The sequence below is a fragment of the Desmodus rotundus genome, chromosome 4, assembly GCF_022682495.2.
Source record: "Desmodus rotundus isolate HL8 chromosome 4, HLdesRot8A.1, whole genome shotgun sequence".
Taxonomy (NCBI): Eukaryota; Metazoa; Chordata; class Mammalia; order Chiroptera; family Phyllostomidae; genus Desmodus; species Desmodus rotundus.
In genome coordinates, this window is record NC_071390.1 from 19,547,358 (window position 1) to 19,570,903 (window position 23,546).

At 43.1% G+C, this 23,546-nt stretch overlaps 1 protein-coding gene and 1 non-coding gene across 7 annotated transcripts in view; one reads left to right on the plus strand and one right to left on the minus strand.

The window, feature by feature from the left end:
• STN1 (STN1 subunit of CST complex) overlaps window positions 1–23,546 on the plus strand; it is a 41,852-nt gene that overhangs the window by 9,863 nt on the left and 8,443 nt on the right. For 5 of the 6 annotated variants that reach the window (XM_024555660.3, XM_024555658.3, XM_045191469.3 and 2 more), the window contains 6 exons: window positions 3,829–3,897; window positions 9,101–9,259; window positions 10,016–10,136; window positions 11,430–11,604; window positions 16,366–16,488; window positions 19,794–19,866. In XM_024555660.3, the coding sequence (XP_024411428.1) occupies window positions 3,829–3,897; window positions 9,101–9,259; window positions 10,016–10,136; window positions 11,430–11,604; window positions 16,366–16,488; window positions 19,794–19,866 (720 nt within the window). The remainder of the gene's footprint in view (window positions 1–3,828; window positions 3,898–9,100; window positions 9,260–10,015; window positions 10,137–11,429; window positions 11,605–16,365; window positions 16,489–19,793; window positions 19,867–23,546) is intronic. The other variant, XM_045191470.3, reaches the window with a different exon arrangement.
• LOC112300541 (small nucleolar RNA U109) lies at window positions 3,090–3,231 on the minus strand. Its single transcript, XR_002974416.1, has one exon. It is a non-coding gene; the product is annotated as a small nucleolar RNA U109 (small nucleolar RNA).

The window sequence follows — 23,546 nt, forward strand, 5'->3', positions numbered from 1 at the left end:
CTGAAATAGGTCATCTTGTCATCTTGTCCTTACTGGATCTCATCTCTGCTTGATTTTACCAAAGGTACTGGTTTTATTTTACCTCAGGCAATTCAACAAGCAGTCACTAAGTTCCTATGTAACATACCCAGCTGTGGGCAAGTACTTTGTGGTACAATACAGTACTTCTCTCCAAATACCAGTGATGAAATAATAGTATCTTTCAATTTACAAAGCATTTTTTAAATCCTCACCTGAGGACATGTTTATTGATTTTAGAGGGGGAGGAGAGAGAAACATCAATCCATTGCCTCCTGTACACGCCCCTACCGGGGATCAAACCTACAGCCTAGGTATGCCCCCTGACTGGGGATCTAACTCACAGCCTCGGGTGTGTGTGTGTGTGTGTGTGTGTGTGTGTGTGTGTGTGTGTACACGGGATGATGCTCCAACCAACGCAGGCAGTTGGCCAGGGCCTCGATTTACAAAGCATTTTCACATGCGTAATTTTATGTTATTCTCCCTCTAATCTTTTGAAATAGAAAGGACAGATATTTCCACTTTATAGATGAGAAAAGTAAGGCTCAGTTACTTTCTCAAGGTGCCACGGCAGGGTCCAGTGTATCTACTGACTCCAGTGTGCTGTGTAGTCCACATATGACTCGGTTTGATTTTTTCTTGCCCATGCTCCCCTGCCCCCAGTCAGCAGCATGTAGGTTTGAATTTTCTGGTTTTTAAATGAAATAAACGAGGCTTTTTGAGGACATCCGTCCTGGTGCTGGAACTATGCTAGATATTATGCCTGTGACCGAAAGGGGCTTCATTTAACCCCTTTCCTATTATAAAAAGGTGAAGGTGATTTGTGTGAGTCTTCCCCCGTAATCAGGTCCCTTAGAGTGGATGACATGAGAGCTTGACACATGTGGGCTGTGGGAAAACAGAAAGCAGCTGCAGGTGGACGTAATTGAGAATAGGAACACTTTTGCAGCTTTCACTCATGTGAGCCTGTCCACGGGAAAGCCGCACTCTCCTGCTGTCCTCAGGCCCAGCTTGGCTCTCAGGCCACCTGCCGGGCAGCAACCTCTGCTGTCCCCTGTCCTGCTCCGCCTGACTCACCGCAGACCTATGCTGGGGGTGCTTCCTGCTCACACCGACCATCCCACGGCTGAAACAAAAGGCTGGCAGCCCAGGCGGTACTACCCTGCTGGAAATGACCTGGCACAGCCGTGCAAGGATGCTCCCCTTCCGGAGCATTCCAGGAGCTAGACCTCGGGGCGCCAGGAGAGGGTCTGCCTGGGGAGGTGACAGAGCAGGAAGTCAGAGGGTCTAGTGGCTTTGCCCTGAGCATGCAGAACGCCTGGCAACAACTCAAGCTCAGACCTAGAGTCCTAAGAGACTACAGTCAAGGTCAGAATGACCTCACCAATATTTCTAGAACAAATATTCATGTGCTAACATTTTTTGACTTTCCATTTTAAATCAAGATTTTAAACTGGCCAGAGAAGTGGTATGCCTAGCGGTGTTATACAATTTTTAAAGATGAAAACACCCTTATTAATTTTTTTGCTTCTTAAAATTGATACTTAACTCATTATAAAATAAAATTTAAAGCTAGAGAAATTTTCAATAAATGCATAAAACTCATGTGAAACCCTGTAAATCTGTAAAAAAATGTCAGTGTTTGAATGAACATCCTTCCTAATATTTCTAAGCTGTTCCTAATATTGAAGAAATATGTCTGTTTCCTCATTACTATTTACATCTTTTCTCTTCTTAATAGTTATGAAATTAGGCTCACAGCCTGGGTGAACATTGAATATGGGGTTCCTTCCCCATGCTCCAAAAGAAACTGCTGTTAGCATTTTAATGTCTTAAAATCATTTCTATCAAAATACACTAGTGTTTTATGTAAATTAGATTATACATAAGATTATATATACAATTTCTGTTTTATAGTGAAGCATGAATATCTTTTAACAGTAATGAATAGTCTTTATTATAACTTTTTATTCTCATATGGTATGCCATTGTAATTTATTTAACCAATTCCATATTTATAAACATTTAAGTTATTTTCAAATTCCAGTACTACAAACAATATTACAGCGAATGGCCTTATACAAGACATATATCTATGTGTTTGTTCTGTTTTTCTCCTCAAGATAAATTACTGGAAATGCTAAGTCAAAGGATGCACTGTATACATTTTAAAATTTGATACATACTTTCAAGCTTGCTCTTTATAAATTTGATACAGATTTACAGTTTCACTAACAACAAGCCTATGAGAATATCAGTATTTTTAACATTTGTCATTCTAGTAGTTGAGGAAATTAATTAAATTTGCTTCCTTTTTTCTTGTAACTAGTGAATTTAGCTTGCTGACCTACGTTCAGTGGCTGTTTTTTAAATATCTTCCATGGATTGCATATTCTTTTTTGGGGGGATCACTTTTTCTCTGTGGTCTTGGTCTTCTCCATGTTAATTTGTATGAGCTCTTTACATATTTAAGATACTAACCCCATCATTTGAAACATTGCTGTACAGTATTAGTTTTTAGTTGGTCAAACATATTAGACTTTAAAAAATGAGTTCTGACTTTCAAATCCGCTGAAAGAAGTCTCTCCCCACTAACTATAAGCCCAAAGTGAAATAGTATTCACCCAATTTTTTTCCCATGTTCTTATATTTACCTGTACTACACTTAATAAGATAAAATCTATCTAGAATTTATTTTAGTGTAAGAAGTCTTGTTCTCGGTTTCAGCTTTCAACAGATTTAAACCAGCAACAACAAAAAAATTGCCTTATGTTTCTCATATATTACATTTGCTTTTGCAACAGTCCAGCTGATGACTTTTAAACAATCATTAAGCCCACTGGCCCCATGTTTAGCAACCTCTGCTCTCAGTTTGTCAGAAATTAAGCAAAGAGAAAACTCCTATCCTCCCATAGCAAACATCTCCAAATACCTGTACAGTTGTAAATCCAAGTGCAATGGGAATTCTTTGATTTTTTTTTTTTTTTTTTTTTGCACTAGGAATAAAATAAGGCAGACCGGTATTGTTTGTGTGACCAAGATGTAATGATTTTTTTTTGGGGGGGGGGGCTCTTTGTAGGAGAAATATACTACTGTTCGATCTCCACTGTGAGTTTGGCAGCCCTGAGAACTCCTTATTTTTTTTAATGTAGCATGTTATGGATGCATTCCTGCTCCCAAAGGAATGAGGGGCAGACATATTTCCTCATGCAATTGTAATGATTTTCTATTTTGAAAATAAAACTTTGCCCTTTGGTTATGTGCTTAGCTTTCCTTAGAGCCCCTGCAGTGATAAGAACTGGGCAAAGCTCTTGCCAAGAGAAGCTCAGGCCGAAGCTTGGAGTACTTTGTCTAGGTAGGTCAGCGAGCTGGTGGAAGAGCAAACCGTGACAGAACTGCACTCTAGGTGCCTCTAACCACAGACCATGTGATGCTCTCCTGTTGCTGGGTAGGTGAGTGAGGCTGATTTTTCTATGTTAGCTGTCATTGAGATTTTTACACTTGACTTCCAGAGGGCACCATTTTTAGGAGAGTCGTAGACAAGAATCATGAGTACCCTTGAGGAATAGGGTAAGTGGAATGTTGACTGCATTCCACTGGGCTCCTGTATCACTTTGACACTGCAGACAAACAGTTCCCACTGGTGCAGGGTGAGGGATTATGTCTAAAGGTGGGAGGAGAATTTAATAAGGGATTTGCCCAACCAGACCATTGGAAAAGGCCATCTTCAGTATGGCCTAATGCAATCGCAATGTGCTAATTCCAGCAATGCCCAAGTCCCTGTTTTAATCTTTTACATTTCTCTTGCAGTGGATGATAGCACTGGAGTTATAAACTGCATTTGCTGGAAAAAGTTGAATAACACCGAGTCTTCCTCAGGTAATTTCATTTGCCATGCTCCTCTGCTTTTCAGCTACCCAGTGGACTTTACTCAAGGGAGCTCGTCAGAACAGCTGGAGGCCTAAGTTTCACATGGACCCACCCATGAGTTACACTGACCAACTTGCAGCACCCAGCTCTGAGCTTTGGCTTCTCTGCAAACTGACACTGAAGGGGGGCCACTTAGTGTTCTTTCTCCCATTTCTTTGGTGCTCCCTTCCTCCTAAGCCTGCAGGAATATGACTTGGTTGCTAGGAGTTTCAGCCTTTCACTTTTACTATACCTGTTATTATGCAAGTCAAGATGTGGTAGCTTAATCGCCAATCAGGTGGGAATTCCCTTGCTCGGGGCGTGTCACTCAACCACAGCAGATTTTGAAGACTTTTCATCTTACGTGGCTGCTACTAGCTTCTACGTGGCATTCAAGTCCAGATATTTCTGTAATCCCTGCATGGTCAACAGGTATACCAAGGAACTCTAAGACTGATGAGAAGGTAAAGTAGGATTCCTTTAGAGTTAGCCATTGAGTAATATAAACTGAAAAAGAACTTCAAAATTGTATATTAAACACATTGTAACTGAAACAACATTTAGAATTTCTTGAGTATATTTTATTTATTTACTTACTTATCTTTATTTTCTAATCCTCACCCAAGGATATGTTTCTTAATTGATTTTAGAGAGAGAGGAAGGGGGAGAGAGAGAAACATTGACATGAGAGAGAAACATGGATGGGTTCCCTCCTGTACGTGCCCCAACCAGGGATGGAACCTGCAACCTAGGTATGTGCCCTGACTGGGTATCAAACCTGCAACTCTTTGGTGCAGGGGACGACGCTCCAACCAACTGAGCCATCCAGCCAGGGCATGACTGTACAGTATTTTAATAGTTAGATAGTTTTTTTGCGTTGCTTAAGTTAATAATATTAAAAAATATGATGCATTGTTTGTGATTATTTTGAGAATAATAATCACAGAGGTTGTTTTTCCTCTGTTTTACGACATATGCAGTATGGTGCCCTACACAATAGGGTTATTCAATATATTCTGCCTGCTGTCATAGCTGACATCTAATATCTGTCTCATGTGATATGTGGTGAGAATGTAATATGTGGAGAGAATGTAATATGTGGAGTGGATTCTTCTTTCCTTCCTGTCCGAATCTCAGCCCCCTGCTTTGACTATACTAACCAGTGGATGCTCCTTTGCTTAACTTTGTGATATATTTACATTTAGAATTTGGCTATCGATTTCACATAACTTTTAAATTCTCATTTCCTAATTTGGGAAAATCTCAATGATGGCACTGTAGAAGTTGGCTTAGGAAGATTTGTACATTAAAAAAAAATTAAGATAGACAACAGACTTTAATGCAGATGTCTCACAGGCAAGAAATAAACCTATAAGATGATCTGCTCCAGCTGATGTGGCTCAGTGGATTGATTGAGTGCTGGCCTGCAAACTGAAAGGTCACCGGTTTGATTCCCAGTCAGGGCACGTGCCAGGGTTGCGGGCTGCATCCCGGGTTGGGGGTGTGCGAGAGGCAACTGATCGATGTATCACTCACACATTAATGTTTCTCTCTCCCTCTCTTCCCCTCTCTCTGAAAGTGAATAAATAAAACCTTTAAAAAGATAATAAAAGATATAATATGAAATGCTTAAAGAAGGACCCCTCCCTTTAAAAAAATAAATGCCCTGTAAGACAATCAGATCTTTGAATTTGCATATGTCTAGTGTATTAAAATCATATGCAGATTTACGGTTGTATTGTCACAGTCTTCATTCAGAAGGTGTAGTTTGAATATGCATACTTGTTCTGTGCCAAGGTTTAGCAAACTATTTCTGTACAGACCCAGATAGTAAATGTAAATGTTTTCTGCTTTGTAGGCCACTTGATCTGCATCTCAACTCTAGTACTGCCTTTGTAACACAGGAGCAGCCATAGACCACACATAAACAAACAGGCATGGCTGTGTTCCAATAAAACTTTATTTACAAAAACAGGTTGTGGGTGGAATTGGCATACATAGTTTGCAGACCCCTGTTTTGGACCTTGTTTTAATCTTCAGAGTCAACTCTTTTTTAAAGAAATGACGTCATTAGGAATTCCTAGTAATATTCCTATTACTAGTAACTCCTAGTAACTTTTTAGGTTAGATTGCTCTCATTGCTGAGAGTAAAATTTTAAAAAATATCTCTGAGATGAGTATATGAATAATCTGGGAGGACAGACTTAATGGAGAAGAAACAGCGTGGGTGAGAGGAGAAAGCCTGAACGTGATTCTCATCATGTTATATATGAAGTGGTATCTTCAAATTATTTCTGACCAGCCCCTGCTCTCCTTTTAATTTATTTGCCCTCAGTTTTAAAGCTTTCCACTGGAAAGTGGCCAACGAAGACTATTTCTTTCTAAACAAAATTTTAGCCTGAGTCAAAATCATGTTTCAGAATCAGTTGAGGTATAAGAATATGATATTAACTCTTGCAAATGCCACATGGAATATACCCTTTGGACTTAGCTTATGAGGAAAGGTAAGAAAGCTTGGCCCTTAATATTAAGTTTTAAAGAGGATTTATCTTTCAGTGTGGAACAGACTACTTAAAACAAAATTCTGTCAGGCTCTAGCCACTTCATTATGTTCATTAAGTTTTACAGCTGGAACACCTATTTTTGGTAGTTTCACGCGCCCTTTAACTGAAAGCTGGGCCTCTCTCTCTCAGACCAGCCGTCAGTCTGATTGTTTCAGCAGAGCTACATGAAGCGTTTTATCACCTATAATGTCTGAATAATGGCAGTGAAACTTACAAATACATTTAAAATTCAGCCTAAGTAGATGAGGGGTTGGGGATAGGAACACAGTCGGAAAACCTTTTAAAAAGTAACACTTGGGTATTTTCTGAAGGAACCCAGTGAGCTGAGTGACATTGCTGTGATTGTGTCTGATTCCCACTGTGGGCTACTGGATACACAGAGTCCTCGGCTCCTGCAGCTGCTGGTTCCCTTGGCGTAGTAGATGTGTCAAAAGAAAAGTAATGCCTTCGCACATTACAAAGCCACAGTTATCTAAGTTGTATTACATTAAAGAGCAAATCTCTGACCGAATGTGAGATTCGCTTCCTTATAGGAACCCTAGTGCATATATGACAATCCAAATATAGTGCAGTAGCAGGAAATAAAGTAGCATCTAACAAATGTTGTTGGTTCAGGTAGATAACGATGTTGAAAGGGAGTAACTGCCGTCCGTACCTTGCAGCTTTCATAAAATCACCCAAAGAAGGGAGAGCTGTATATTTATTCCAGTGAAGACGGGGGTGTGTGTGTTGAGCTCTCCTGAGTCCCCGTTAAAGCCCTACTAGCTATCATCAGTGACGAGACTGAAAGATGCGTTCCAGACTTTTATGTAATGAAATGAAATGAAAGACAAAAATACAATGGAATTGGGAAAGTGAATATAGTACATCTGACTTGACAAAGTTTCCCTAAAGAGTCTTTCAGAAATTAACATAAGGTATTCCAAAGAGATGAAGGACTTAAACGTAAAGAATACAGAGGGTATGTCATCTTGTGGGTGTACAAAACCAGCCTCTCTCCCAACATAAAAGCAAAATTAAAAACTATGGAATTATTACATACTTTCCATATTTTCTTTTTCTTTCTTTCTTTCCTTTTTTTTTTTTTTGGTAAAGAGTGAAGTTTTTATTCACTCCAAGAAAGGAGAGGGGCATGGTGTGGAGAGATACACCAGCCAATTTTCTTTTTCTTTTATCCTCACCCACAGACATGATTCCATTGATTTTTATTTATATGTTTAAAAGATTTATTTATTTTTAGAAAGAGGAGAAGGGAGGGAGAGAGAGGGAGAGAAACGTTGATGTTTGAGAGATTCATCAATCGGTTGCCTCTCACACACCCCCGACTGAGGACCCAGCCTGCAACCCAGGCATGTGCCCTGATCAGGAATCGAACCAGTGACCCTCCAATTTGCAGGCGGGTGCTTAGTCCACTGAGCCACACCAGCCAGGGTGTGTTTCTATTGACTTAGAGAGAGTGAGACTGGGGACCAAACCAGCAAACTTTGGGTGCACGGAATGATGCTCCAGCTGAGCAACACAGCCAGGGCCATATTTTCTTTTTTAAAGATTTTATTATTTATTTTTAGAGAGAAGGGAAGGGAGGGAGGGAGAAGGAGAAGGAGAGAAATATCAATCGGTTGCCTCTCAAACGTGGCCCTACCTGGGACTAAACCTGCAACCCAGGCATGTGCACTGACCAGAAATTGAGCCGACGACCTTTCGCTTTGAGGGATGATGCCCAACCAGCTGAGCCACATGGGTCAGAGCATATTTTCTAAGGTATTAAAAACTCCAATGACTGAAGCCTGTGTAGGAGCCACAAGCATGCACACATGGCTGGTGACACCTTGTAAAAAGAGCATAGTTCAATTTTTTTTTTTTGACAAACATTCCGACAATATGTAACGAACTGTGGACCTATTTGTGCTTTATATCCAGTAATCCTCAATGAAAAACCCTAAAGAAAACAAAATGATTTTGTCCAAATAGCTGGCATTTATTGAATTTATCCTATGGGTCTAGCATTGTGCTAAGCGTATAAGATAAGGGTTAGCTTAGATCATGCATGGCGCTTCTGTGTGTAAGGTGGACTGTGTTGCTTAAGTTTGTAGCTTGAAGTGGTATGAGAGAGAGAGAGAGAAATATTGATTGATTAACTTAGATACCCAATAAAGATGAGAGGTGAGCTATTAGGGTGTTGAGCACCTACGCAGGTGAATTGCCTTCCCCATAAACAGAATCACAAATAGGGACTCTCAGGCCCCCTCTCCCCCTACTCCAGGCCTCTGCCTCCCTGCATGGACACATTAAACTGTTGTTGAGAGCTATTGCCACCAAACCCAGCTGAACCCATAGAGAACTCAGCTGAGGACCACACAGAGCCCTTTGACTGAACTGGCTCTGCAGGGCTTCTAGACTGTTCCCTTCACCCTGCTTTTGGATAGTTACAGCCCAGTACCTTTTATTCAGTGGAGGATTTCAAAAGGTTATGCAGATTTCCTATAGTAGAACAATTAATCTGAAATAGAATAAATAAATGTCTTGTGCAAACTATCTTAGAAATGTGGTGGAATTGATGATGTTATGCATTTCTCTCTCTTCTTCTGCTCTGGCCCTAACAACTACAGCTGCTCCAAGTGCAAGAGAACTGAGTTTAACCTCACAGCTTAAGAAGCTGCAAGAGTCCATTGAGCAGAGAACAAAGATAGAAATTGGGGACATCGTCCGGGTCAGAGGTTATGTCCGCACGTTCAGAGAAGAGCGAGAAATTCATGCCACTTCTTACTGTAAGCGCAAGATATTTCTGCCAAATTGGTGGTTATTCTGGGTGTGTGTCCAGTAAACTTGTTTAGCTAAAAGTCACACCTCTAGAAAGTTCAAATAAAAAGATTAACCATTTAATGGAGGAAATTATACCTTATAACATGCTTTTTTTTTTTAAAGAAAAGCATTTCTTAAATTTATTTTAAAGAGAGGTAAGTATACATAAATTGGGAAAGAAAACAAATGATTTATTATGTATAGCTGAAAAAATTATTTGGACAACATAGTCCTTTCTATAGTATTTTGAAGTTACAAGTGTGAATCCATTTAGGACAGAGTGTTCATATTCTTCAAAATGATGGAGGTTTCTTGAGTACCATTAAGTTTGTTAACTCTTAAAGCAAGCAGCCGGTCATATACAGGACAGCCCTGCATCATGTGAGTGATGCTCTTTGCACTGCTCTGTCTGGTTGTTGCTTACGAATCTCTGGGAGGACCCCTGTTGCCCACCATGGTAGCAGATGAATGAATAAGCTAATGTGCTCTCCCTACTCCCTGTCCACTCCTGTCCACTTGTGTGATCCTTAGGGCACTGCATTCCCTCTTTGCCCGATGGCTGGGATCTATTTAGTGCATCTAGACTGTATGATTCCTGGGCACCCACAGGGAAGGAGGCCCTCTGAGAACCTCAGTGACTGTCACCCAGCAGCAACTTGGACATGGGAAAAAACTGAACTCCATGTAATTTCCGTGGCGTGTTTTCCCCCGTGGCTTCTTAGGTAAAGTAGATGACCCAGTGTGCAACACTCAAATTGCAAGGATGCTCGAGCTGCCCAGTGTCTACAGGAAAGTTTATGACCAGCCTTTCCACAGCCCAGCCCTAGAAAAAGAGGCGCTACGGTAAGTTTCGGTCAATCCCTGCTGAAGATGTGACCACCGCAGGAAGGCCAAGCAGGGCGAGGGAGGGAGCCCAGCTGCTGGGTGGCCCTGGGTTCAAACGTTGAAACCAGCATCCTACTCACTGTGAGGCTGTAAGGTTGTTGGGAGGAAAATAGGTGTGTAACAGGGGTCCCTGAAGGAGTAGGGGGAACAGAGAGAAAATATTTGAAGAAATAATGGCTGATTTTTCCAAGTATGATGAAAACTATAAACTCACAGATCAAAGAAGCCCAATGAGCCCCAAGGCAGGAAACCTGAAGAAAGTTGCACCAAGGGGCATCCTAATCGAGTGCCCTCATGACACGTCATAATGACAAACTGCAAAACACAATGCCAGTCATTCTCAGCTAGAGCTGATTTTACTCTCTTGTGGGGTGTGGAGGGGGGCAGGAGAGAGAAAAACAGGAGTAAGATCATATGCGTACTTTCTAGTATATGTGTGCATCAGAGAACTCTGGGGGAAGACAGAAGCAGGAATAGGGGTTGCCAAGGCGTGGAAACTGGGAGGAGGATAGAAAGGAAACTTTTCATTGTGTACACTTTAATTTTTTTTTAAATGTATATATTCCATCTATTTTAAAACTATATTTAAACATCCCGAACTATAGACCTGTATGAAGTAAGAAGTGAAAGTCCTCCGTGACCCTGTCTCCCGCCTCAGAGCCAGCCCTAGGGGTTGCTATTGTCCGAGGGTTGGTGTCTGCCCTTGTAGACAATTTTCTCTGCGCATTCACAAGCAGCAGTATCCACCCAAATGTTTTGTGGGTTGTCACTTCCTCTTACAAAAATGGGATCATACCTTACATCACAGGTGGCAAACACAAGGCCCGCAGGCCAAATCCGGCCCTCCACCTTGTTTTATCTGGCCTGGCACCTGATTTCTACCTGGCGGCAGTGCTGAGCTCTTGCTTAACTGTTAAGGAGCAGTTACATGTATACAGTCCTAAAATTACATTCAGCCCTTTGAAGGCAACCACGAGGCTGATGTGGCCCCCGGTGAAAATGAGTTTGACACCCCTGCCTTACATACTATTCTACAATTTTTTTTCTTAAGCTATCATGAATATATTAGTTCTTGTCATTCTGTCTCATTCTTTTTAAACAACCACCCAGTGTTCATAGTATGAACAGTCCTTTATGTCAAAAACAAACATCAATGTAGTATTGCACTTTCTAGGTAAGTTTCTGTTTTACACACACCAAAAAGGAACAGAGGTGATACTTTTCTACAAGGCTTCTTAAAACTTTCCCCAGCAAAAATCCAGGTGCCCTGGACCTTGCCAATCTCACATGTTTGCTGAGTGAAAAAGCCAAAGAATTCCTCATGAAGAACAGAGTGCAAACCTTTTACCAGCAGGAGTTGGAAATGGTGGAGTCTCTGCTGTCCCTGGCCAATCAGCCCGTGATTCGCAGCCCCTGCTCCGAGCAGGTACGTGCAGCAGGCCGTGTGCACATCCAGGGCCCTGCCCCAAACCTGCAGCCGAAGGCTCTGAGGGAGGTGTGAGGGCTCACAGGGCAGACCCGGGGAATAGAGGTTACGGTTCTATTACATGTTCTTTCTGGTTCTATTACATGTTCTTTCTGTTCCGGGAAGGCCCTGACTTAATCTTATTAAGCTTAATCTTTGGGTAGAAAAATATATATATATAATAGTCTAAGCTTCGTAGTACTCAGTTCTTAGCACTCACTGAGATGGGTACTTAATGTCAGCAGGTGCCAAATATGGGGAAGTAGGTGAGAAGAGGTAATTATCCTTCCAAGATCATGGAACTTGAACCAAGGCTTTTACTGACTTGCTGTCTCTTCAGAATAAAGTCAACGTATCATATTTTAGGAGTTTGAATAAAGACCAATTATTTTCATTCTGGTTTATAAGTAGAAATTTCAAGGAACATTTTAAGTTACTTTTATTTCTCCTGGGAAGAGCTATCCCCATTTTTTCACCCCTAGTGTTAAAGGTGAACTTGCCCTGACTGGGGTGACTCAGCTGGGCGGCGTCCCGCAGAGCAAAAGGTCCAGGGTTGATTTCCAGTCAGGGCACATGCTTGGGTTGCGGGTTTGGTCCCCAGTCAATCTGATTGATGTTTCTCTGTCACATCAATGTTTCTCTCCCTCTCTTTCTCCCTCCCTTCTCTTCTCTCTAAAAATGAATGGATAAATTTTTTGTTTTTAAAGGTGAACTGAACGTAGTTTGGCATTTCCATATTTGCTTGGAATTAAGTATTCAAGACTTCGGTGTCAGGCTTTCCCTTTCATTGCCATTCTTGGATTCTTTGTTGTTGTAACATGACTTGTGTTTTTATTTATTTCATTTATTCCACCAGAGGATAATCTCTGCTTAAATGTCACTTCTTGCCCCCCTCAGCCATCTGCTCCGATGGCCACTCACTTCCTCACTGTGTTGTCACCCCGTTTTCATGTCGCATTGTGTCACAGTAGTTGCTGGGCTGCCTGCCTGTCCCTCCCCCAGAATCTGCTCTCTGAGCAGAGGTCTCACCTCTCTTACTCTCTGTTCTCTAGAATCAGGGCCTAGAACTGGTCCACCATCAAGTAGGTTTTTGATGATTATTAGTTAATTGAAGAATGAATGGCTTTTAAAAATTCAAATAGTCCCTGAAAGTATCTAGTTAAAAGTATGTTTTCCTCCCACCCCTTCTCCAGAGACAAGCGCTGTTGCTAGGGTCACGGAAATCCACTTGCAGATGTCTGTGCGTACATGAACTAGAAGTAGTTGTCTCCCCCTTTTCTTTTACACAAGTGGTGTCATGCTAAACCCTAGTCTGTCCCTAGCTTTTCACTGGACTGTGTCTTATCCTTTCCTTGCCATACAGAGATTTGCCACTGTCCAGTCATCTTTTGTTACAGGTACCATAGTTTGTATAGCCAGCCTCTCCGTCCCTGGGCTGGTTAGATGTTTTCCCGTTTTTTGCCATTACCAACAGGGCTGCTCTGAACTCCTTGTTGGGCAACTTAAGTTACTCTTCATGATTCTGGGAGAACAGATCCCAGGCCCCCATCCGACTTCCTAGGCATGACCCCTGCTTCTCAGTTTCATTCATGGACCTAATTACCTCTTCCTGGCACCAGGCCGCGTGTCCAGTGACCCATAATTTCATACACAGAGATGAGGGATATTGTTTCAGGAAACACCAAGGCGGAGAGGGTCATGACTGCCCGCTTTGTCCTGTGTCATTGTTGCTTCTGACCAGTTGCAGCTTTCCAGCTGTCCCCTGACAGCAAGGTCAACCTTTCTCCATTTAATCATTTAGAGAGGGCTCATTGCCAAGTTGGCCTTCTAGGACTTCTGGCCACTCTGTTGGCTTGTTCGGAAGGAAACGTTGAAGCCTAGCGAAGACCACATTCTTCCCGTGAACCAGCTCTTTGGGGAGGGCTGTAATTATGCAGAGGGACTTGAGGTTTCTGAGGACTGCAGGGCTCCTCCACTCAAAACCATCCGTGGAAAACTGTGGCCATGTTTCTTTTTGAAGATGCTTAGAGGAGAAACCTGCATCTGCCCAGTGCTGCCTGTTTAAAAAGAAATGAATATGGCACTTTGTTCTGGCTTTGGAAACTATTTTTCCATCAATTATGAATTGTTGCCTCCCATGGCTCTGCTTGGTGAGGTCAGTGTCGTTCAATTGAATCCTGTTTAATTGAGCCTGGGAGAGTAAGGATGCTTTACAATGCTGGCGAAACCCTAGATCCAGTTTAGTTCGTGTTGCCGTACAGATGAAAGCTTCACAGAAAATCGCTGTGGTAGTGTTAGAGTTGACAGGCAGAGGGAGAGTGGGTTTCAATGTTTTCCCCTTTCTTTTTTTTTTTTTTTTTTTTTCCCATTGGGGCCCTTAGCAAATCCAGAAACCTGATAAGCAGGCCTTGCAAAACCATTGTTTGTTTGACAGCTGGATAAATGTTAAGTTTGTTTGGGAATGAAGACTATATATATTTCAGAGATCCACCCAGTTCCTGACCTGCAACAAGGAGAGGCCTGCTAAGGCTCAGCACATCCAGCCAGTCAGTTTTTTCCTCTGAGCAGCTTTAGTTTCCTGAATCGGATGAGTCTGGCATTGCTCTTTAGAAAAAGCCAAGAAAGACACAAATCCCAGGCCAGGAAGAGCTACTGGCCGAGAAGAGATGATTGGAGGTTTTACCCTCGAGACTGTGTCTTTCTAACAGGGAGCTGTGTCCTGAGGTCAGCTGAGGCAAATGTCTCTGGCAAGGAAGCCTCACATGTTGTTTGTGTTGACAGAGAGCCTTTTCTGTTGGGTCCTCCTTGTTCACGGCCGAAACTGCGCTTTCCAGCTCGCAGACCTGCCACCCGCTCTTCCTGCTGCTTGATCTGACTGAAGTCTGGGAGGAGGAACAGGGCTTTTATGTACGGTCTAGGGAGAACCAAGAGTCTTTTTTAGTGACAGGAATAATTATGTAACAACATTTCTAGTTAGCTTCCAATTCAGTTCTATCTTAACAGAGATGTAACACTACCTCGACCCCTAGGACCCTTGTATTAAACTGACTAAAGAAAACTAATCTCCTTAGAAGTATGAAGATTACGTAGTTATAAGGTTTTGTGGGGGAGCCTATATTGGGTTGTGTTTCCCCTAAGTAAAGGAACTCATATGTAAAATTAAAAACAGCTTTGTCTGAAGCCCCCCTGAATGAGCAGATGTCTGACTGAGGATTGCTAGATGAGGTGTTTATCCTAAACACACCCAGGTAGCTTTTCTGCCTGTGGGAGAAACTATTTCTCCCAAATATTTCTGGGCCTTATTCTCCTTTCAGAGAATGGGTGCTGTTGTAACCTGGGATGTTTGTCGATTTTTAGGCCCTAATGTTTTAATGACCAGGTTCTCCAGCTTGTTCTGTTAAGGAAAAGCTTAGACTGTAATTTAAGAGTCTTAGGCTCTGCTCTTCAGCCTACAAGAGCACGTTGGGGAAACATTGCCAGGATCTGTTAGATTAAAACAGTGCCTGTTTGGGAGGCCTTTTCTCCTCCTGGAAAGAGAAGCTGTCTTCAGGGATGGTATTGTCAAGGCCTGAGGCCATTGGGGGATTTCTGTCCTCTCCGCATCACGTGGAGGAAGTGGCACCAGCAAGTCTGGAGCACGTTGTCTTTTTCAGCATCCCTGGGTGCTGCCCCGGAGAGCCTTCATAGTACCTTTCACTGGACGTAGGACTTGGCCGTCAAACACTGGTTCGGACGCTTAGCCACGTTTCTTTGGTGCTCTGATCTTCTTACTGTATTGACAAATTTCTGTCACATTAAAAATGGATCTGTGCCTTGAAGGACAATTATTGTTCACCACTTTCTTCGTTTGAGGAATGAAATGAAAATCCCTAATGGAATATAGAGGACATGGCCTCTAAAATATTCCCATTGATTATACAGATGTGTTATTGATCACCCTCTGTCGTGCCAGGGAGAAGGTGGCCGAGACAAAATATAAAGCCCCCAACTGAAGAACCATAGAGTGTAGTTAACCATGGGTCGTAGCCGAAAACCTGGCTTCCCTGGGAGGAAGAAACAGGATGACCCGGCAAGCTCTCTAGGCAAACCTGTCTCTCCGAGAAGGGAAGAAGGGAAGAAATACCAACACTGAGGAGACAGCAAACTGACTGACGGCCGCTGAGGTCCCTTCCCTGGGACGGCCTTGCCTCACTCGGGGACCCCTGTCCGTCTTTAGCCCGCGTGCCCACCTTTGACAAGTGTCTGCAGAGCTACTCGCCACCGTTGTTCTCCATTTAAAATAAGGAGACAATTTGATGCTTTCTACATGCTGGAGTCCCCAACTTATTTCAGTGTGTGTGAAATTCTTTAAAGTCCTCAGGGAGAGATTGTATGTAGCCATGGTTTTCATGGGGAAAAAAGAAAACAGCTAATATGTATACAGTGTTTTAGTTCTGTGTGAAAAAAATTAAGATTGTCCTTTTGAGTTTTCCATGTTATATCATTGAATTGAACAAAAAGTCATCACTGAGGTGTAGAACAGGTATCGGGCGTGACCCTGCCGGAACAAACTTCCCAGTCCTCCTTAACCGCCACCCTGCTAGGCCGCTGTGTACCTGGGTCTTTTTGACTTGGCAGATGGGAAGCCTGTTGGGGGAATTCACAAACCAGTTCGTCCAGGGAGTTGTTCTCAGGTGCTGTAAGACGGGACTCACTTCTTTTCCTCCCTTTTTCTTCCCACAGGCAGATTTTAAGAACGACACCACTTCCAAGGCAATTCATAGCATATTTAAGAGTGCTATAAAGCTCCTGCAGGAAAAAGGATTCATTTACCAGAAGGATGGCAGTTTTGATAACCTCTTCTATGTAAGAGACTTGCAACGTAATGTTTTTCCTTCTTAGCTTCTATTACAAATATATGTATTACTTAAGAATGCCTATTTACTGTTTTTACAAATCAGTCATTAAAGAGGTACATAAAGTAAGGAACCCTAAGGTACCACTTTTAATAGCATTCTATTAAACATTTGTGCATTTAGACACTTGTGCCTTTACAAATACACACGTATAAATATATGTTACTTTGGCTCTTTTTGCTTTACAAAAAAAACGTGATCATTCTCTAAGTCAGGATTTATCAACCTCAACACTGTTTGGGCTGGATGATTCTTCGTCGTGGGGGCTGTCCTTCGCATCATAGGAAGGCTAGCGGCGTCCCTGGCCTTCCCCCAGTAGATGCCAGTAGCAGCTCCCAGGTTGTGGCAACCAAAAATGTCCCCAGACATTGCCAAGTGTCCCCTGGGACAGTTAAGAACCACTGCTCTAAATAATGTTCAGCCACTTTTTAAAAAAATATTTTATTTATTTATTTTTAGACAGAGGGGGAGGGAGGGAGAAAGAGAAGGAGAGAAACATCAGTGTGTGGTTGCACTCATGTGGCCCCTACTGGGGACCTGGCCCGCAACCCAGGCATGTGCCCTGACTGAGTCCAACTGGCGACCTTTGGTTCACAGGCTGGCACTCAGTCCACTGAGCCACAGCAGCCAGGGCTCAGCAACTTTTTTTGACACTAAAATAGCACATTGCTCCATCTTTCCATGTTAGTATGTAGAAATCAACCTCATTCTCTTTGACTTCTGCATGGTATTCCATGTTATGGGAACTTGCCATCAGTATTTTTACCCCTTGTCTCTGATGGACATCTATGGTGTTTCCAACTTTGCTCTCACAAATACTGCTGCTGTGGCTATTTTTGCACAACTATTTGTGTGAGCTTGTGTGTTTCTGTAAGGTTGACTCTTAGGAACTACTGGGTCAAAGGCATGTACCTCTAAGCTTTTGGTCAGCAGTCTGACAGGCCACCCAAAAGCTTCTACCAGTTGACATTCTCACTAGGGGTACAAGTACTTGCCTTTCTAATACTTTTGGAGCTAAAGGTTCGCCTTTCAGTGCCTACCTTTAATATCGAAGGAGCAGGCTGCAGTCGGGCCCCTCGTGACCATTGATATCAGTAGCTCGGGTGTGGCTTCAGCTATAAGGGGGACCTGGAGACAGATCAAAACTCGGAGGCATGCCAGAAGTCTCACTATTTACAGGCATGATTCCCGAGGGGAAGCTTTCCTTACTAGGACATCTTCTTGATACCAACTTACTCTAGTGATGCCCCATTTTAGAGCATTTTTAAAAGTTAAGAGATGTTTTAAAAGTACAAGGAAAAGCTAGCAAGGGAATGAATCTAGCCTATTCCTCGAGGCCCTTTCTGTTTCCAAAGGCAAACCTAACCTAGTTCCTTGGATAGCTTTAGAAAACAGTATTTCAGTCTGTAGAAGGCTGAGTGCGGTCCACGCCCTCCCGGATGGGAAGGCCAGATGGGAGTCAGTTCCCTCTTGTGGGGTTGCAGAAGCTCATGATGGGCAGCTTGCCCTAGTAGCCCCCAACCTGTCCCCACCCCCTACCCAGTAACTTTGACCCTGGGAGGCTCTGGGGCCGGCCAGCTGAATCTGTTGAAAGCGCCCTCCCCAAGGAGCAGGGAGTGGCAGGACCACAGGCAGCAGCAGTCTGTGGCTGAGGTGTGGCAGGCTGGGGCACTTCCTCCTGTGAGTCAGTGTGAGCTGGAGTGGGGTGATTGAGCAGCAATTGCTCTCTTTCCTGAGTGGAACCACCCCGCTCTCTGACTTCACTCCTCCCCTTTCAACATAGTGTCTGGCCTCAGTGGAGTAGTTATCACCTGATGTAGATGCTCCTGTTTGTAGAGTGCTTTCCAGCCTTCAGCAGCCATCACCCACATCAGCGTCTGCAATCTTCACAATGACCTTGTGAAAAGGCAGGCATTATCGGTGTCCCCATCCTCAAGTCTGGTCACTCTGTAAGTCCCATCGAACAAGCACTCCTGATAGGCAGGGTGGAGCAAAAGCAAGTTTACAGTTGTGAGTACGCAAAACACAGTTTATTTTATTTTATTTTTTTATCCTCAGGCAAGGATATGTTTTTACTGACTTTAGAGAGGGAGGAAGGGGGAGAGAGAGAAACATCACTGTGAGGGAGAAACATCAATCGGTTGCCTCCCTTACACACCCCGACCAGGAACTGAACCCGCAACCTTAATGTGTACAGGACGATGCTCCAGCTGCCTGAGCCACCCAGCCAGGGGAACACAGTTTGTTCTTGTTTTATTGTTATTTTTCCATGCGAACAACTTACAAACCTACTTTTGCCCCATCCTGTATGTGTGTGTTTGTGTGCTTCTTTTTTCTTTATCCTTTCTTCCTCTTTTCCTTTGTTCCTCTTTTCCCCTTCCTGTTTTTTGTTTGTTTGTTTTATTACTAGATTTACTACTAAACATAAAGGGGGCCCATTTGGCTGCTGCTTTCCTCTCACCTGAGCTGGCTGAGAAAGGAACTAGGTTAGGTTTGCCTTTGAAAACAGAAAGGGCCTCGAGGAATAGGCTAGATTCATTCCCTTGCTAGCTTTTCCTTGTACTTTCAGTTCTTTTGTTTTTCCTCGCTGTCGGAAAAAGGAATAAAACTAATGAAACATGAGGCAGGTGTCAGAGCCCGGAGGAAAGAGTCCCAGGGTTGAGATCAGAGCCTTTGGTCACTTGTGCCTCCCTCAAAAATATGACAAATAAGAGAAATTTTATGAATGTGTTACGAATACTTGAGAAGAAAGTTGCTCCTTAAAAGTATTCCAGTTTCTCTTTACATCTTGGCCTCAGTGGACCAGCCCCGGAAAAGCGTACCTCTGGGTCAGTGACGAAGCAGTGAGCTGCTGAGGGTGAGAACTGCTTTGACAATAGGCCCAGTATTGAAAACCACGTTGTGCCCTGGCTGGTGTGGCTCAGCGGATGGAGTGCCGGCCTGTGAACCAAATGGTTGCTGGTTTGATTCTGGGTCGGGGCACGTGACTGGGTTGTGGGCCAGGTCCCAGGTGGTGGGGGGCACAAGAGGCAACCACACATTGATGTTTCTCTCCTTCTCTTTCTCCTTCCCTTCCCATCTCTCTAAAGATAAGTAAAATCTTTAAAAAAGGAGAAAGGAAAAGCATGTTGGTGTCAGGATGATGACTGTACGAAATCTGTAGGAACTATCTCAAGTACTAATTTGGGAGTCCAGATGATACAACCTCTGTGTTACTTAGGAACACTTTCTCTCCGAACTTCTTTTGCTGTTTAGGTAACCAGAGAAGACAAAGAACTGCACAGAAAGATCCACCGTATCATTCGAGAAGACTGCCAGAAGCCCAACCGTAAGTGGCGTCACGGACGTGTGTCCTGATGTGCTGGAAGGGAACGCTCCCCCCAGAGAGCACTGGATGGAGAGTCAGGAGTCTGGGGCTCTCCCCAGTAGCAACTTGGAAGTGCGATGGTCAAGGCCCCTGCCCTCTCAGAGCTTCAGGTTCTTCCTCTCTAAAGTGAGTGTTAGGGTGGCACAGTCGTCCTGACCTTGGCTGCACATAAAAATCAGCCGTGGAGATTTTTTGAACGTACGGTGCTCAGACCCCACTCCTGCGGATTCTGATTCACGAGGAGTGGGGTGGGGGCGTGACGGGTGAGCTCCTCGGGTGGTCCCGATCCAGTGAGGCAAGCCACAGAGCCAGGACTTTTCATTGTCCTTGTTCTAATGTTCCCTCTGGTTTGCTTTATTTCTTGGCCTATTCTTGCTCTTTGTCTTTGAATCCAAACCTGAAATTTTCTTCTCTTTTGACTTCAAGCCCTTTGGTGTTGGGAAGAATGATTCTAGACATTACAGTTTATGAACAGTGTAATTCAGTCATCCTGAAACCTAATAATTTGCAAAAGTGATTTAGAAAATAGTGGTTTCAGTGGAGTTAGGTCAGCCCCTAGTGGTTAGAAACTCAAACTGGAGGTAGTCTGACAACGGACATTACCATCTTCATACTAGTTAGAGAGAAAAGCATCAGTCCTATCTTTAAATCCTGCAAAAACTCATCAGTCTTAAAGGTGACTTTTCAAAATCTATCTTTTGCCAATATCTGCTAATAACAAATGTTGGCATATGTCAACAAATGGCATTAGAAGAAAAGTGAAAAGGCTTGTTAGTGCCCCAGGTCTCCTCATTCTGCTTCCTTTCCCTCCAGAGAAGTCTACCTCCGGTCCTTCTAGCCCATGCGTCCCTGGGGCATGGACCTCTTCCAGGCTGAGTCACTGGGTAGAGCTGGACCAGGTCTCTGGCCCTGCTGTTTGATATGCAGCCCTATTTAGCCTTTAAGGGCCTATGAGGTCAGAGCCCAGAGTCGCATGATGACAGGTCTTAAAATAAACTTGAAGCAGCCAGTTATCTGAATGCAAGGTTTCTGGTTCTTGTTCACTGCATTCAGAGCAGTAAGAACAAATATGCTTTAGTGGGGGGTGGGGGGAATCTGTCCATCTACACTTTAAGGAGCTTTTAAGAGCAGTGGAACGTGGGCTTTCTTAACCAAAAAAGGGTGAGAGGTGGTGGTTCCCTATGCAACATCCCTGCACTCATCCTAGTTCCAGACTCTTATTTGGATCTGCATGAGGAACGGGATGGATTGAAATAATCCCAGGGCCTGGTACAGCAAATGAGACGAATTCGCACTTTATTTCTTAGGAGAGCCAAATAGCCTCCGTGACCCGAGGCTCTGTGAAGTGGCACACTTTACGTCCACTTGTAATCCACAGGCCAGCGCCTGCTTCGGTGAGCGCTGTGTCAGGCGGAGTCTCTGTCACTCAGTCTGTAAGCGGGAGCCTCTGCACCAATTCCCCAGAACTGGTAAGCTCCCAGGAGCTGAGTTCTGGAGCTTGAGTAGCTGAGAATGCCGATGAGAATACCTTGTAGAGACTATCGCGGAGTCTACTGCAACTATGCCTTTTCACAGGAAATATCTATGACATTAAAAAAGTTATTCTGGATAATACTGTATGCACACAATAAAAAGTCAGACAGTACAAAAATACACGCAGAAAAGCCAGGGTCCCTCCCAGCAACGAGACGAGAGCTTTGCGTTCCCCTTGCCAAAGGTAGTAGTTGCTCCTAGTCTCCTGCATGTCCTTCTAGAGATGTGTGTACACGCTTGTAAGTATATTTGTATAGTTCACCCTTTTTAAAAAATACAAGTAAAGGTTATCATACAGTACTCAGTGTTCTATACCTTGCATTTTATTTATTTAGTTATTTTTAGTTGTTCCTTTGTTTTTAAAGATTCTATTTATTTATTTTTAGAGAGGGAGAGAAATATTAATGTGTGGTTGCCTCTCGAGTTCCCCCTACTGGGGACCTGGTCTGCAACCCAGTCATGTGCCCTGACTGTGAATTGAACCAGCAATGCTTTGGTTTGCAGCCCGCACTTAATTCACTGAGCTACACCAGCCAGGGCTACACCTTGTATTTTAAGTTGACCATTGGCTTCTAGAGGTCATTTGGCAACAGTACATATAAAAGTGTCTCAGTCTTTTTAATAGCTGCACAGCATTCCAGTAAATATATAAATAGATATTTGACTATTTATTTAACCAGTCCTCCTAGACCTTTTGTTCATTACTAATATTTCATACAAAATATAGCATTGAGTTTTTCCTAGTCAGGATGATGAGTGAGAGAACTTAAAATCTTTAGTCATTTATGAGTATTTCAGCAAGGGTTAAACCTACAATAATAAAAGGACTGTAAACATGAGGCTTGTTTTCGGTTCCTAAAGCTCCAGTACCGGATTCATCAAAAGATGGGCAGCATAGCATAGTTGTAAAGAGCTGGGCTCTGAGGCCACCTTGCCTGGGTTTGAACCCCAGCTCTGCCACTTTGCAGCTGTGTGACTTTGGGTAAGGCTGTGCCTCAGTTTCTTTATGTGTAAAATGGGAATAACATTGCCTACCTGATACATTGTTACGGGGATTAAATAAATTGGTATTTTATAAAACTATTATGAAGATGGTAGAGTAGGAAGCACTGGGAATCTGTCCACTTAGGCAACAGTTGCATCCGACTGATATAACTATTTTGGAACTCGGAAGGCTAATGAAGGTTTGCAACTTCCAAAGGACAGTAAATTGGTGTTAATTTCAGTCAGTGTTCACCTCTTGGTGACCTATCCCTCACCCCAGCTACATAGTGGACAGCTGTGCATTTGTTTCCAGAGCAGTTTGCGTGGAGCTTGCAGGAGCTAGGGTAGGCAAAAAAAAAAAAAAAAAGCCTGTCCTCAAAATATAAGGGAGGTGTGCTGTGCTCATTGTTGCTTCTGATTGGGGGACAGATAAAGAGGTGGGTGGCCATTGTTGCATTTCATCCCAATGTTGCAAGCTTCTCCCCCAACAACTGAAGTGACTTCAGGGGAAGTACTGGTGCCTTCCCCCCCCCCATTTTTTAACCCTCTTTATTTTCCTTTTCTCGCCTTTTTGGGAACTGGAAAAGAAAGACTTGTGCATTCAAAAGCTACTGGATATACAAGGGAAATTAAAAAGTGACCACATATGCCCAGAGAAAGACACAGGCTCAGAAAAAGACCCTAAGTTTACACCTCAGTCTGATCCTTGGTACAGAGATGACAACAGCAATAATAGTAACAGACAACAGCAAACCCTGGGCTGGGGGGAGAATCTGCTCTCCAAAGTCACCACATTGCTAGATTCAAATGTCCAGTTTTCAACTAAGAATCACAAGGTGTACAAAAAAACAGGAAAGTATTACCCATTCAAAAGAAAAAAGAAAGTGCCCCTGCAAAGAACCTAATGGCAGATATACTAGACAAAGACTTTAAAATAACTGTCTTAAAGATGCTCAGAGAACTGAAGGAAGATGTGGAGAAAGTCAAGAAAATGGTTGAACAAAATGGAAATATAAAGAGATAGAAAACCTAAAAATATAGGTCTGTCCAGAAAAAGCCCAGCTATTGCTAATGTAGTAAGAACGGTTTGCGCAAAATCGATGTAACCTGGCAGCCAAGGACAG